The sequence below is a fragment of the Dendrobium catenatum genome, unplaced genomic scaffold (assembly GCF_001605985.2).
Source record: "Dendrobium catenatum unplaced genomic scaffold, ASM160598v2 original_scaffold_51051, whole genome shotgun sequence".
Classification (NCBI taxonomy): domain Eukaryota; kingdom Viridiplantae; phylum Streptophyta; class Magnoliopsida; order Asparagales; family Orchidaceae; genus Dendrobium; species Dendrobium catenatum.
In genome coordinates, this window is record NW_021369505.1 from 249,631 (window position 1) to 263,490 (window position 13,860).

At 34.6% G+C, this 13,860-nt stretch overlaps 1 protein-coding gene across 2 annotated transcripts in view; it reads right to left on the minus strand.

Annotated features, from left to right (window-relative positions):
* LOC110116033 (trafficking protein particle complex subunit 2) overlaps window positions 1-13,860 on the minus strand; it is a 35,628-nt gene that overhangs the window by 15,125 nt on the left and 6,643 nt on the right. The window contains exons 2-5 of one of the 2 annotated variants that reach the window (XM_020849473.2): window positions 10,345-10,447; window positions 4,919-5,004; window positions 4,748-4,809; window positions 4,251-4,336 (exon numbers count right to left, since the gene is read on the minus strand). In XM_020849473.2, coding sequence (XP_020705132.1) covers window positions 4,251-4,336; window positions 4,748-4,809; window positions 4,919-5,004; window positions 10,345-10,425 — 315 coding nt within the window. In that variant the 5' untranslated portion in view covers window positions 10,426-10,447. The remainder of the gene's footprint in view (window positions 1-4,250; window positions 4,337-4,747; window positions 4,810-4,918; window positions 5,005-10,344; window positions 10,448-13,860) is intronic. The other variant, XM_020849472.2, reaches the window with a different exon arrangement.

A 13,860-nucleotide genomic window follows, 5' to 3' on the forward strand; every position in this document is an offset into this window, starting at 1 on the left:
CCCTCGAGTTTACAAGCTCAATCAAAATTGAGCTGAAATTTTAGCTCATTTATGAGCTGGTCTTTAGTTCACTTATTGAACTAAGGGTTAGTTCATTATTAGCTAAGTTTTAGTTCATAGTTATCTTTTATTTAATGTACTTTTTATTATAGTTTTTAATATCTTCATTTAAGTTGTCTCTTGGGTTTCCAAAAGGGCTTTTGGAATCCCAAGAAGTTGTTTGGTTTTCCCATGTGTGGCTCCTTGGCTTCCACCATGGGCTTTAGTTTTTTTTGTGCCTTTGCCCCTTGGAATTCCGGCCAGCTGCTGGTTTTTCGAGCCTGGGATGTTTCCCGTGGCTGTGGCGCCTTGGTTCCGTGTAGCCTCCTTGTCTCCCGCGGCTGCTCCTTCGGTTCCTGGATTTGGGCGGTTTTCCGTGATTAGCATGTGGGGATTTCCATGCTTGTGATGTTTAGGTTCTTGTGAAAATTAATGTTGCGTGTCCTTTTGTATTCCCCTTTCATACCTATATATATGAGGGGCTTGTAATGTTTTAAAATAGTGAATGATATGTGATTTTTGGAAATGCAAACCTGCAGGTTTCATGGAAAAGCTTGCAAACTTTGTCCGTGTTCTTTCTCATCCCCTCCGGAAATCTTGCGAGCTCTTTCCAACCTTTCGTCTTGGCTTCTAACCTCTTGTGTCTCTCCGCAAGTGCCACTCCATCTGTATCTTTCGTCTCTAAGTAAAGCAACTTTAGGGTGTCTTTGATTTCGAGTCAAAAGTTGTAATCCGTCGTCGTTTGTAATGTCTTTTAAAATTTCTTCTTTTTAGTTTAATTTGAAATGTAAGAGTTTGTTCTTCCTCATCTTAGTCGCATCATTTCGTGATTTAGTGTGTCGTCGGTTAAGGATCAATCATTTGTGTGGGCGATATAGGCTCCCTATATTTCTTGCCCCCACCAATATAGAAGACTTACAAATTATGCGAGAGTAATGGGACATTAGTGTAAAAAGATTACACCAATTTTTGATAACCAATTTGATTTCAAGCGAGGAATACATACTATAAAAACAATTTTTGTATTAGGACAATTACTATAAAAGTATAAAAAAAAAAAGAATTTCATATATATGATTTTTATTGATCATGAGAAGGTCTAAGATCAAGAATTATGGTACATGATTTGGCATGATTTAAGGTGAAAAGTTATGTCAAAGATATGTTAACATTATTTAAATATGGATGATGGAATACTGATTAGTATTAGTAGATATAGAGCGACTCAAGAATTTCTAGTTTCCATGGGTTTTCATCAATGACCAACATCGAGTCAATATATTTTGTATTTGTTATGAAAATGCTTACAAAATATATTCAAAATAAAAGACCTTTGTATATGCTTTTTGTATATGATATAATTCTAATTAGGAAAACATCAACTAAAATAAGTTAAAAAATTAGATCAATGAAGAAAATGCTTAAAAAATAGACATTTTTCGAAATTGAAAAACAAATACTAAGTATATGATACATAATTTTAAAGGTTTAAAAAATATCATTCAATTCTATTAGAAAAAAAAAATTCCACCAAGTTGAGATAGGTTGAAGTATCATGGATCCATTATATGAAAAAATGAAGATATAAATCACGACATAACTTTGAGAGTCGAGAATGGATAATTAATAGAAATACCTTAAAGAGTTCTGTTTGAAAAAAGAATATCATTAGTGATTAAAGGCAAATTATATAAAACGACAATTATGACTGTGATGTTGTATGGACATGAATGTTGGACCGTAAAAACATTGAGTAGTGCTATATTATAAGAATGTTAAGATGGATATGTGAAAAAATTAGAAAGAATAAATAAAAAAAGATTATATTATAAGAAAGGTTAGAGCGACACCAATTAAAAACAACAAGATAATGGAAAAAATATTTAAGAGGTTGGAACATTCACAATGAAGTGTTGAAAACATATTCGTCAAACAAATTGAAAAAATTAAGTGACAAAGAATTAGAAAGTAAAAAATGATGACCTAAGGTTATATAAATAGAAATTGTCAAAATAATTTGTGAAAAATAGATTTAACATATTAGATAACACTCAACAATAATGAATGAAAATTTAGAATTCATATACCAACTATAAATAGTTTGGATAAGACTACTGATGATGATAATTTAGCATCCCTCAACCCTAACAACTTGTTTTGGTACAGTATGGTATTTTGATTGTTGAAGTATGATAAAATATCAATGATGTTGAGTTCCGTAACTTATTGATATACTATTAGGATGAAAAACACGTGGAAGGAGTGAGAATCAACAAATATTGAGATGAATGAGCAAATAAGAATGATTATGTGGGTAGTGAAATTCGAACTTACCATAGTGAACACGAGATCAAATATAGGCATGAAAGAGAACATATATTCAAATGCATTGGAACCAAAAGAAGTTCAGGGTAAAATTCATGCTCAACAAAGCATTCGTTTACAAAAGCTGAAAGAAGGGATTAGAGCATGAAGTGCTCCATCTACCCCTACTCAATATCTCTAGCAATTGCAGTCTAATGCCTTTAAGAGAGATTGATGTTAAAAGGATAGAGAGAACTTAGGAAAGGAAAGTGAGGTAGACAAGGGATATAGGGAACCTATATCACTTGATCACAAAAGACACACAAGAAGAAAACTGACACAATGAGTAGAACTTAAAACAAATTTTATTAAATAAACGCAAACGACTCAAAACTTGACAAACACAACAAAAGATACTAGGAGATTTTAAAGAAATAAAAAAACGCTATCCTCAGACAACCGTCAGAGCGGGTTCCTCACATGCATCGAATTTGTAGGATAAATAAGTAAAGTGCATAGAGCTAGCAAACCGATGGTCCACCACTGCAAGACTGTCCCAAATGCTTCCAAATCAACCAAGACACGACACCCTAAAGTTGCTTCACTGTTGAGAAGAATGATACAGATGGAATGGCACTTGCGGAGAGACGAAGAGATTAGAAGCCCGAGAAGAAAGGGTGGAAAGAGCCCGCAGGATTTCCGGAGGGAGAAAAGAAGGTTGGAAAGAGCCCGCAGGATTTCCGAATAAACCCGCAGGTTAATAGAAAATATGCTCACAAATATCAACTAACTTCCTTCACAACATTTTCTCATATTTATAGGCAAGAGAGAGGAATACCAAGAGTCACATGTCTTTAATTTCCATTAGAACCAAAGCATAATAGGCATAGAAAACTTCCCCCAAAGCTCACGGATAAACTCTCAAACCAGGAACCAAGGAGACAGCCACGGGAGACGAGGGAACCACACGGACCGAGAGCCACAGCCACGGGAAACGAGGGGCGGACACGGAACAAGGAGCCAGCCGTGAGATCCCAAGAGGTAAATAAATTCTTGATAGCATCAGAAAGGGAGGTGAAGAATTTGAGAGGAGAAGAGCATGTGAGTGCTTCATATTTACATGTTTGATGCTATGTTGATTGCAATGCGCATCATTTAAAGGAATGTATATAAAAGGCAGATAGAATTTGGTGAACTTGCTTAAGCGAGTGATTAATATTGCATGAAAAATGGAGGGAGAACGAGATAGATTACAAAAGAGACAAGATTAAAGTGTATTAATATGGGATTTAAAGTATAGCAGATGTTGCTCTGAAACTGAAAAAAATCCTCCTCTCTTCCATTCTAAACACGTGACCAAATTACACTAATTCGATGACTGTAATATCCTCATTGATGATCTTCCTTTACTTTCATTCCACCCAAACCCACACCCAACAAATAGCGAACTTAGAGATATAATTGATAAACTGAGTGCCTAACATATGTGTTCCATTCACTAGAATTATTTAAACAAAATAATGTGAACATGAGGCTTGATGTTAGTTTGACCAAATATTTTGTTATCAGAGCTATTAGCTATAAAATAGCAATGAATTTACTTCTATTTAGTAAATCATTCAAGGTCATTTCTTATAGTTGATATAAGACCCAAATTGCAACTGACAAACAGCTGAAAATGATTGATGCAAAAGCTTTTATGAGCAAGCAAACACACGAGAATGCATTCATAGACATATTAACGGACAGCTGACCAACTGATTTAAGATCTTATGCTTGACCAATCACAGATTTAAAATGAAGGATACAAATCTCAAGAACCAACAATTATTTTGAAATAAATCATGTGTATTCTAGCATAACTAAAATCTATTCTCAACTCTACACATAGGGCATAGCAGTTATACCTTTAAATAAAGCTCATGAACCTCTTGGAAAAAGCTTTTTATTGCATCTTCATTTCGAGAGTCATGAAGCAACATCAATCTAGTATGTAAGAAGCAGTTTATCAAGGAAACAACTTAATAAAGGGTATATCATAAAAAGGTAAGAAGGAGATCATCTCAACGGCTAAATAAAGATAAGAAGCCATTTTTTGGTATTAATAAGAGAAATATATTAGTCTGTGCTTCAAAATTTTCAATGATGATGAAACTTCTGTAGCAGTGCAGATGAGTTGATACAAAGAAATAGCGTGTAACTAAAGCAAATATTAATTTTATTTCTCTCTCAATAGCCCAAGCCATCACAGAAAAATTTTTTTTGCATCTAGCATTCTTGTTTTACCATTAACTCTATTTTACTCTACAGTGTAATAGACTATTTTTTGCTAGACATGGCCAAACATATTACTTCTTTTATGAGAAATTAAGACAATAAAGACTGAAATCAGCTTTAAGGATATGACCGGCAGTGACATATACTGATACAACGAGTTCGTTGAATCGGTCCATTGCCTTCAAAAACCTGTAAAATGATGTAGAGATAAAACAGCTTCAACAAAAGTTCAATGAACAACAAAACAGGGATAGGCTACAATAAACCATCGCAAAAGAACCACAGGCAGGATGCTCACATAGCACTTGTTGTCCATGCAAGATCTTGAACAATATCTAAAGCAGCATGTAAAATAAACTGATGCTGATGAGCTGCTTCTTCTTTCTGGTGCAGGGAGTAATGTTAAAGAAGTAAATTGGAAAACGTAGGAAATTTTGCTCAACCATAGAAAATCATCTCTATCATCATAATTAACTGAAAAGATATGATATAATTTGAACTGTGTAAACTTCGTTAAGGACTTTTATATAACAAAATTACAGGCTGTACTACATAATTTCTTCCTTTGAAAAACTAATTACATAGTATGACTTCACAATATTCCTAGGAAAGAATGTACAAATATTAACCAAGTTTCTATTCATGCATCTATGGGAATAAGGAAACTCTACATCTTGCAAGGGATTCCTTGAAAGGCAATACCGCCTCAACCATTCATGAGATCCCTTCGTGGATCTGCTAAGCAGGACAGCCACCAGTAATCCACAAGTTGTAGAGTAGATATTCTCCGTGCCTAATTTGGAGATCATATTCTGAAATGCAGGTGCTTGATAGTCCCGTGGTTAGAATGCACTCAATTGCTTGTGTGCCTGAATATATAGTATATATACCAAACCACTTAATAGTTCTTTTTTTTTTTTTAAGTATCGATCAACTTCTCTATGCATGGTTTGGTCAAATTGGACTTAGTTGTGTGCAATTTTGATTGTTGATTTGTTATTGCAGTATAACTTTATGGTAACTTTTAAATTTATTCCCAAGTCATTTAGGATGATTTTGATTCAAATAATTAGTAAATTTCTTAGGTCATTACTTTAAATTCAGTTTCAGCACGAGGTTTGGAGATAATTGACTTCTTCTTGCTTCTCCTTGGAGTAGGGGTGCAAACGAGTCGAGTCGAGCTCGAGTTAAGGGGTGTTTGAGTCGAGCTCAACTGTCAAATACCGAGCTCAAGCTCGAGCTCAATGTGGGCTCCAAAAATTCGACCCCGGCCTCCACTCGCTTTTCTTATTCGGCGAAGGAGTTTTAACGAACTAGGTTCCGGGGTAAATTTTGGAAGGCAGATGGGTTTGTAGATAAGACACTACCCAGAGATTTCGCCCTCATTTTCTTTATTTGCAGTCTTTTACAACTGCAGTGGGAGGAAGAGAGAGGGAGAGAGAGAGAATGAGTATATTAGGCTGTCAAAATTTATTATTTGGTAGTATGTAGCCTTAGCCTGTCAGAGAAGAGAGAGAGAGAGAGAGAGAGAGAGAGAGAGAGAGGCAATTGTTTTTTGGGTTTGCCAGAGAGAGAATGAGTGTATTAGGCTGTTAGTATTTATTATTTAGTAGTTTGTAGCCTTAGCCTGTCAGAGAAGAGAGAGAGAGAGGCATTTGAGATTTGAGAATGACGCGGGATACGAAAATCTAAAATATACGTGGGATTTGAAATTGCAGAAGCGGGATTATTATTATATTTTTTCAAAATTTAAATTTAATAATTTCAAGCCGGCTCGCGAGCTCGCGAACCGAGCCTCGTCAAGCTCGAACTCAAGCTCATTTAATAAAAGAGCTCGAGTTTGAGCTTGAGCTCGAGCTCGTGGATCGATAAGTTAGGCTCGCAAGCTCATAAACGAGACGAGCTCGAGCCGTCTCGGTTCACTTACACCCCTACCTTGGAGTGGCTTAGAGGGTAGGGTACTCTATGGTGTTTGGTCATTTGGCACATCTCACACTGAAACTTTTCAATTTTTATTTTATTAAACGATCCAAGAAACATGGATTGTAGTATAACAAAGGATGTATTATCCATTTGAATATAATGGAACCAAATTTGTGTCATTTTTGTATTCAAATTTTTAGTTGAATAAGATTGAGGGACATGATTATTATTGAACATCTAGATAATGGAGTACCCTCTTATTGAACATCTAGATAATGGAGTACCCTCATTTCGTAGTATGCCCAATCATCCTAGTGGTTCAATCTTAAAACAAACAATGGGTAGGAAAAAACACCCAATTTAGTTCAGAATCATTATAAATGAATTTAGGTACGTGAGTGTAAATGATAATAGAAGGAAAGGTGCAAGTCTATATCGATTTTTTAGCAATAGCAACCAAGGTTTCATCAGCTACTTCTATTTTTTATTTCTTGGGCATGGTACATAGGAGGAGAATTTGGCTAAAGAGGTTATCATGTGTTCGATTGCTCCTGAGTCTATTATCCATATTTCATTTGAACTATTTTTAAAAGCATATGAGAGGTATAAAATAGAATACTCATCTAATTGAGTCATAAAGCATATGCATCTTAGTTTGTCAAAAATAGTAAAGAATGCACGAAATTTCTCTATATTTTATTGATAATGTTTAAAAAGGTGAAATCTAGAATTAAGGCAATTAACCTTAGCGACACGAGGCATAAGCCTCCAAACAAAAAATATAAATACAAAAAAAGCCTATAAATAAATCATAAAAACAACAAAAAATAAAATAAACCATCAACATAATTACTTATTTTAAAATAAATATTATTATAACACAAAAGTTTGAAATTACATTCAAATTAAGCACTCAAAATTTAAATACTTCACGAGGAGCAAGACCCAATGGAGACTCATTCTCACTTTTGCATTCTTCAGAAGAATCCTCGTAGCATGTCTCAAAATGATCTTCAAAATCTTCAACTACAATATATTTTTTTCTTACCCCCTATACTGATTAATATTGCATTAGATATAATTTAAAATGAATAACAAATTAATAACACAAAAAATAATTCATTATACTTAAAATTACCTTTCAATTTTTTTAAAGCTCCAACCCCATTTTACTTCTTCCTTTTATATGATTGTGAAGTAAAAGCTAGTCCTAGTCGGGTTAGAGGGTTTTAAGGCAGGTCAATTTTGGGTTGGACCAAACCCGACCCGAAAAACTCATTTTGACACCCCTACTCCAGCAAATATACTATTATATAAATGATAAAAAACTATAGCATTTGCTTCATTCATAATACTCTTTGCAAGACCTCTAATGTACACTAATCATAAGCATCAACATTATTTATCTTTTTTCTGCCGTTAAATACACAATTACTTTAATAATCTTTTATATCTCCTTAATCATCCAACACGTCTTCCAAAGAATGTAAGCTCTGTTTCTAAAATTCATATAAATTTTAGTGACAAACTTTTTAATGGAACTAACCACCCAATTCCATATTACGTTTGGTTTAATTAAAAAATTCTAATTTGCTTCTCTTAGCAACTTGTCTTAAAAGATTAACAAATGAGTCACCTTTCAAGTTAGACTATTTTATAATAAGGCAATTATTTTTTTATCGCTTTCTTTATACCCTAAAGATATACACCATATAACCACGATGTAGTTAAATTTATTTATGGAATAACCTTATAATACTTATAAAAAAATGTCCGTCTAAGTAGAAGTCAATTGGTGATTCGGTGACTTGACTTTTGAAAGTAATTAAGTGTTGGTTCTTGATTCTTAAGTATATCTTTGTTATTGAAATATCATATGTCAAAGCAAACTATTATACTTCTATCTTCTATTCCATAGTCATCATTAATCCTCTTAAAGCTGATCATCCAACAAAAACCTATATATCAATTTAAATAACCCTAATGATTATACTATATTTCTTAGGTATACATTATATTAATTCAATCAACCCTTCCCAACCTTGATTTTTAAATTATTACTAAACCGACTGAAAAAGTATAAGCATTAACCATATATATAATGTCATCATCAATAATTAACAACAATCACCCTCCCACTAGCTTCTCAACAATTTTATCTTTCAACTCTATACCATTGTTATCTCAAACCTGAATCCTATTTATAACTTTACCAGCATGCAATAACTAATAATCTTCCATAATATCCTTGTGCTGCTCCCCTTTTGATTTATTTATCACAAATAAACAATATGTGCTCTTCTTTTAATCATCCCATCCGCCAATTCTCATCTTTTAATCTAAGTCCTCAAATTCCAAGCTGCAAATATAATCTTAATTTTAGATCGAATGTGTTACTTGCAAGTGAAGGCCTACTCAGCCCTTCCATAGTTTTCACCATAATTATATTATGACACCGAATATATTTTTATTCTAAATAAAATTGACAAAATAAAGTAATGTCCCCAAGAAAAACTTAAAGAAATCTAACAAATAAGAAGAGATACTTAAGAAAGCTAACAATTAGATGGAAAGACTCTGTTGCAGATAATGAGATTTGACAAGTTAATCAAAACCGCAGAACTCAAGCAAATAAAAATAGATGAACAAATAAAAACCCTGGTATAGATCAATGCAAAAATGCTAGATGGATTGTCAGGATAACAGCTAACACATTTACGCCATTTGCAATGTCCTCAGCATAGAAAAACTCTTCATGTTTATGGCTATACCCTCTATAACATGGAATGTCCCATACAAAGTCTATCTTGGTATTGTTGCAACATGGATAGGATCTTTTTTACAATAGCTCTTATTTTTCTTCTAAAACTACAAAGAGTATGCGTTCATGAGTCTTACATGACACCTTTTTGCCCTCATGCTCTAATGTGCAAGTATTTTATGACCGTCATGTATGGCTCTTTTCTTGTATTGCCACGATCGACCTAATAGTAAATGGCAAGCATTCATATGGATAACACCACACCAAACTTCTTGTAATTTCTTGCCAATAGAAAATTACCCTAACCATTGAATCAAAACCTTAATTTTATTTTATTTTGCGCCAACAAGATAATTTTAAAGGCTTCAAACGATGGTTATACTAAAAAAATTGGCAAAATAAATTCATATCCACAAGAAAAAAGATAAAAAGCTAACATATAAGGTGAGAGACAGTTGCAGATTTATGAGGGAATTGAAAAGTTAATTAAAAGCACATAACTTAAGCAAAGAGAACATCTGGATCAGTGAATGAAATCCCTCGTATAGCTCTATGCAAGAATGCTTGACTGTCATGATAAGAGCTAAAACTGTCATATTACGTTGTGGTGTGACATTAATAAGTGAAGTTTTAAAAAGCATGTCTAGTTCTCACTGAAATCGGGTTAGGTCATGAGTTATTTCTTTTGAGAATCACCATAATACCAATAAAATTCAAATTTGTTTCATTTCATGAATTTTGAAACAAGTTGCATTTAGTTGCCGGTCTAACATCAACCTCAACTTTCTTGTCTCAGTTTGGAATCTACAAGGACAGTTTCTTAAGCTTTTCTTCTTTATAATTCAAAAGAAAAACCAAAACAAAGTAAAATAGTGAATGCCATGAAGATCAAACAAAATGAAAATGACTATATCCACATCTGATCCCTTTATAAGAGGTAATGTAAACTCTTGTGCTGCAAAATGATTCTATGGATAAAAAAAATAAAAAACAAAACTAGATAGTAGTTATAGCTAAAAAGTGGAGCAACAAGAGCATACCTTAACTGCCGATCCCAATTCGGCCTCATATATTGGAATGTCGTTTCTGCTAACAATGATGAAGCAAGCTGTGCTCGCCATTGTCTACGGCTCAAGATAACTACTAAGATTTCGGGGAGAAAAGGAACAAAAATGACAAGCATTAAAACAAAAAATAAAAACGAGTAAATCCCATGATCACTAAACAAAAACAATCAACTATTTTGCTCATATTGGCAATAGAAAGGAACAAGGTTGATAACATAATTTATTCTAATCAACTTAACTCTACACTTCGCAGCTAGAAAATATTTCACCTCACTTCGCAGCTAAAGGAAAAGTCTGCTGCCAATGATCTGCGAATAGATCATAATAAGAAAGCACCTATCAACCGTGAAAGATAAAGCCACTGACCTGATCTGTGGTTAGTCAATGGAAAGGAGCAGGAGACGAGATAGGTAGATAAGATCAAGATTTTCTCCTTCAGAGAAATCAGAATGCCATTCACCTCAGGGCGGGGTTTTGATTTTTATGGCACATACCCGATGAATTCATTTGTCAAACTAGTAAATTTACAGGTGTCCTAAGCGCACCAAATTAGAATTAATTAAGTGCATGTAGACAAAAACTTTGATATTGTTAGAATTCACAGAATTTGAGAATGTTAAAAAATACCTTCTGCTTATTATACAGAATTATCACTATTTATAGATCTATACAAGATGTCTTAATAAAGAAATAAATAACTTCTAAATGATACATAATTGCCTCAATATAATCCTTCCTAATTCAGCTACCCAAATATAGAAGGATATTGGTGTGATCTAGGTGAGCCTCCCATGGATTCTTATCCTGACCGTGGGATCAAATGCCAAGGGATGACTGAGATTTTGACACTCCCCCTCAAGCTGGAGACCAGCTTGCAATTACTCGCTCAGAGGTAGAGTTGCATTGGTTATAGATAGGATATCAACCACAAGAGATAGCCGATAATGAAGGCCGGTGATGGAAAACTATCCTCAAAATTCCGAAAATTAAGGCCAGTTGTGGGAACTTGTATTCCTCAGAAATCCAGCAATGAAGGCCGGTAGTGGGAACCTGTATTTCTCATAATTCCAGCAATGAAGGCCGGTGGTGGGAACTTTGTATTCCTCAGAAATTCAGGAATGAAGGCTTCTCAGAGAAAATTTTCCTTGTCGACAACAAAGGTCTATGATAAAGACTTTCTCTCCTTCCTTTTTGTTTCACTAAAAAAGAATTTTTTTCTTTCCTAGTTTAATAAACCAAACCAACCGAGCCTTAAAAAAAAGGCTTGGATCGGGACTAGGGCACGGGGCCGGGCTCCTCTCAGTGGAGACTCGTTCAGCTTCGTTGCTTTACAGTCGCTCCTTCGACTCGTTCTTGGTTGGTCAACTATCAACCTTCAACGTCTCTCCCGTTCGGCTTCAGATGCTTCACAGGAGGCGCTTCTTTGGCTCCTTTTGTGTTGTTCGTCTACGCTCGTGCAAGTTCAGACCCTGTCGACGCTGGTGTTTAGCGGAATTAAAGCTTCCGTCTGCGGTAGCGACTGGTAGGATCGAGGGTTTTGTCCGTGGTTGCACTGGCATTTTGAAGGGTCCGCGGCTTCTTTCAGCGTCAGAAGCTTGGAACATTCGGCAATGAAGGCCGCACGATTTTCTTTGGTTCTGATACCATGTTAGAATTCATAGAATTTGAGAAGGGTAAAAAATACCTTTTGCTTATTATACAAAATTATGCCTATTTATAGATCTATATAAGATGTCTTAATAAAGAAATAAATAACTTCTAATTGATACATAATTGCCTCAATATAATCCTTCCTAATTCAGCTACCCAAATACAGAAGGATATTGGCGTGATCCAGGTGAGCCTCCCACGGATTCTCATCCTGACCGTGGGATCAAATGCCAAGGGATGACTGAGATTTTGATAGATTTATTTGCTTACAATAGTTTTGAAAGAACTTTTAGGGTGATAGATTGATAGGTTGTTGTGAGACAATCAAGTTTGACATAAATCTTGTTAATTAAAGCTTTGTTTGGGAAGGCTTTCTTACTCTTTTTAAAGTAGCTTTCTAGGACAAAAACTTAAATTTTTTATACTAAATGTTGCTTTAAGAAGCAGAAAGAAAGCATCCCAAACGAATCCTAAGTGACTTATATAACATAATAATTCTTAAATTCTTAAATATCTCATATCAATGTAAAAAATATATTTTCTTTCTGCATTATTTAATTGAAAGTCTGTCCTTCAAAAATAGTCACAGTGAGCATTGTATCACAATTATGCAATAAAGTTTATTGTACAGCAATAATATCGATGTATTTCATCAATTTACTTGAGCATTCACTTCACCCATATTTATAAAATATAATAAATACATGACTGGATTCATATAGCAACCCCAAATAGTTGGGAATATGCTAATGAGAGGGATGATGATAATAAGAATGATGGTGATGGTGGTAAAGATGTTCAGAAAAAGAATATAATTCAAAATGAGGTGCTTTGATAATCATTTTCTAACCGTACCTCTACTATAATAGTAAGTCATCTTTTATAATTGTTTGGGGTTGAGTTAATGAATCACTTATTTTTCATTTGTTCACATCATTGTTGGCCTGAGTGTGGCATATCCTTTGATGTAGGCAAAGGGGGGTCAACTCAAACCCAAAATAAGTTGGTTTTGACTTCCCTTGAGCTTACAAGCTCAATAAAATTTGAGCTGGAATTTAGCTCATTTATGAGCTAATTTTTAGTTCATTTATTGAACTAAAGTTAGCTCACTTATTAGCTAGTTTTAGTTCATTAGTTATCTTAATTAATGTAATTTTTATTATAGTTTTTTATGTCTTAAATTTAAGTTTGTCTCTTGGGATTTCAAAATGGCTTTTGGATCCCAAGGATTTTGTTTTCCCGTGCTTTGGCTCCTTGGCTTCCACGGTTGGCTGTTTCCGTGCATTGGCTCCTTGGTTCTCACGTGGCTACTGGTTTTCCGACTGGGGGCCTTCCCGTGGCTTTTGGCGCCTCGGTTCCGTGCGGTCTCTTTGGTTCCCGTGGCTGCTCCTTCGGTTCCTTGGCTGGGTTGTTTTCCCGTGAAAAGTAGGGGGCTTTTCCGTGGCTTGTGATATTTGGATTCTTATGGGAATTCAATTAGTGTTGCTATTTGTATCCCCCTTTCATACCTATAAATATGAGGGGTTTTGTAATGTTTTAAAAGTAAGTGAAAATGTGATTTTTGGAAGCTATAACCTGCGGGTTTGCTTAGAAAAGCTTGCGAGCTTGTTCCATTCTCCTTCTCATCTCCTCTTTGGAAATCTTGTGAGCTCTTTCCACCCTTCGTCTCAGCTTCTCACATCTTTCGTCTCTCCGCAAGTGACCACCTCACATGTATCCCTCTTCTCAAAAGTAAGCAAGTTTAGGATGTCTTGTTAGAGTCTTTGTTTGTAAGTTGTTTAATTTTAAGAGTTGTAAGTCTTTATTTATAAAAGTGTTTGTTTATATGAAATGTAAGAG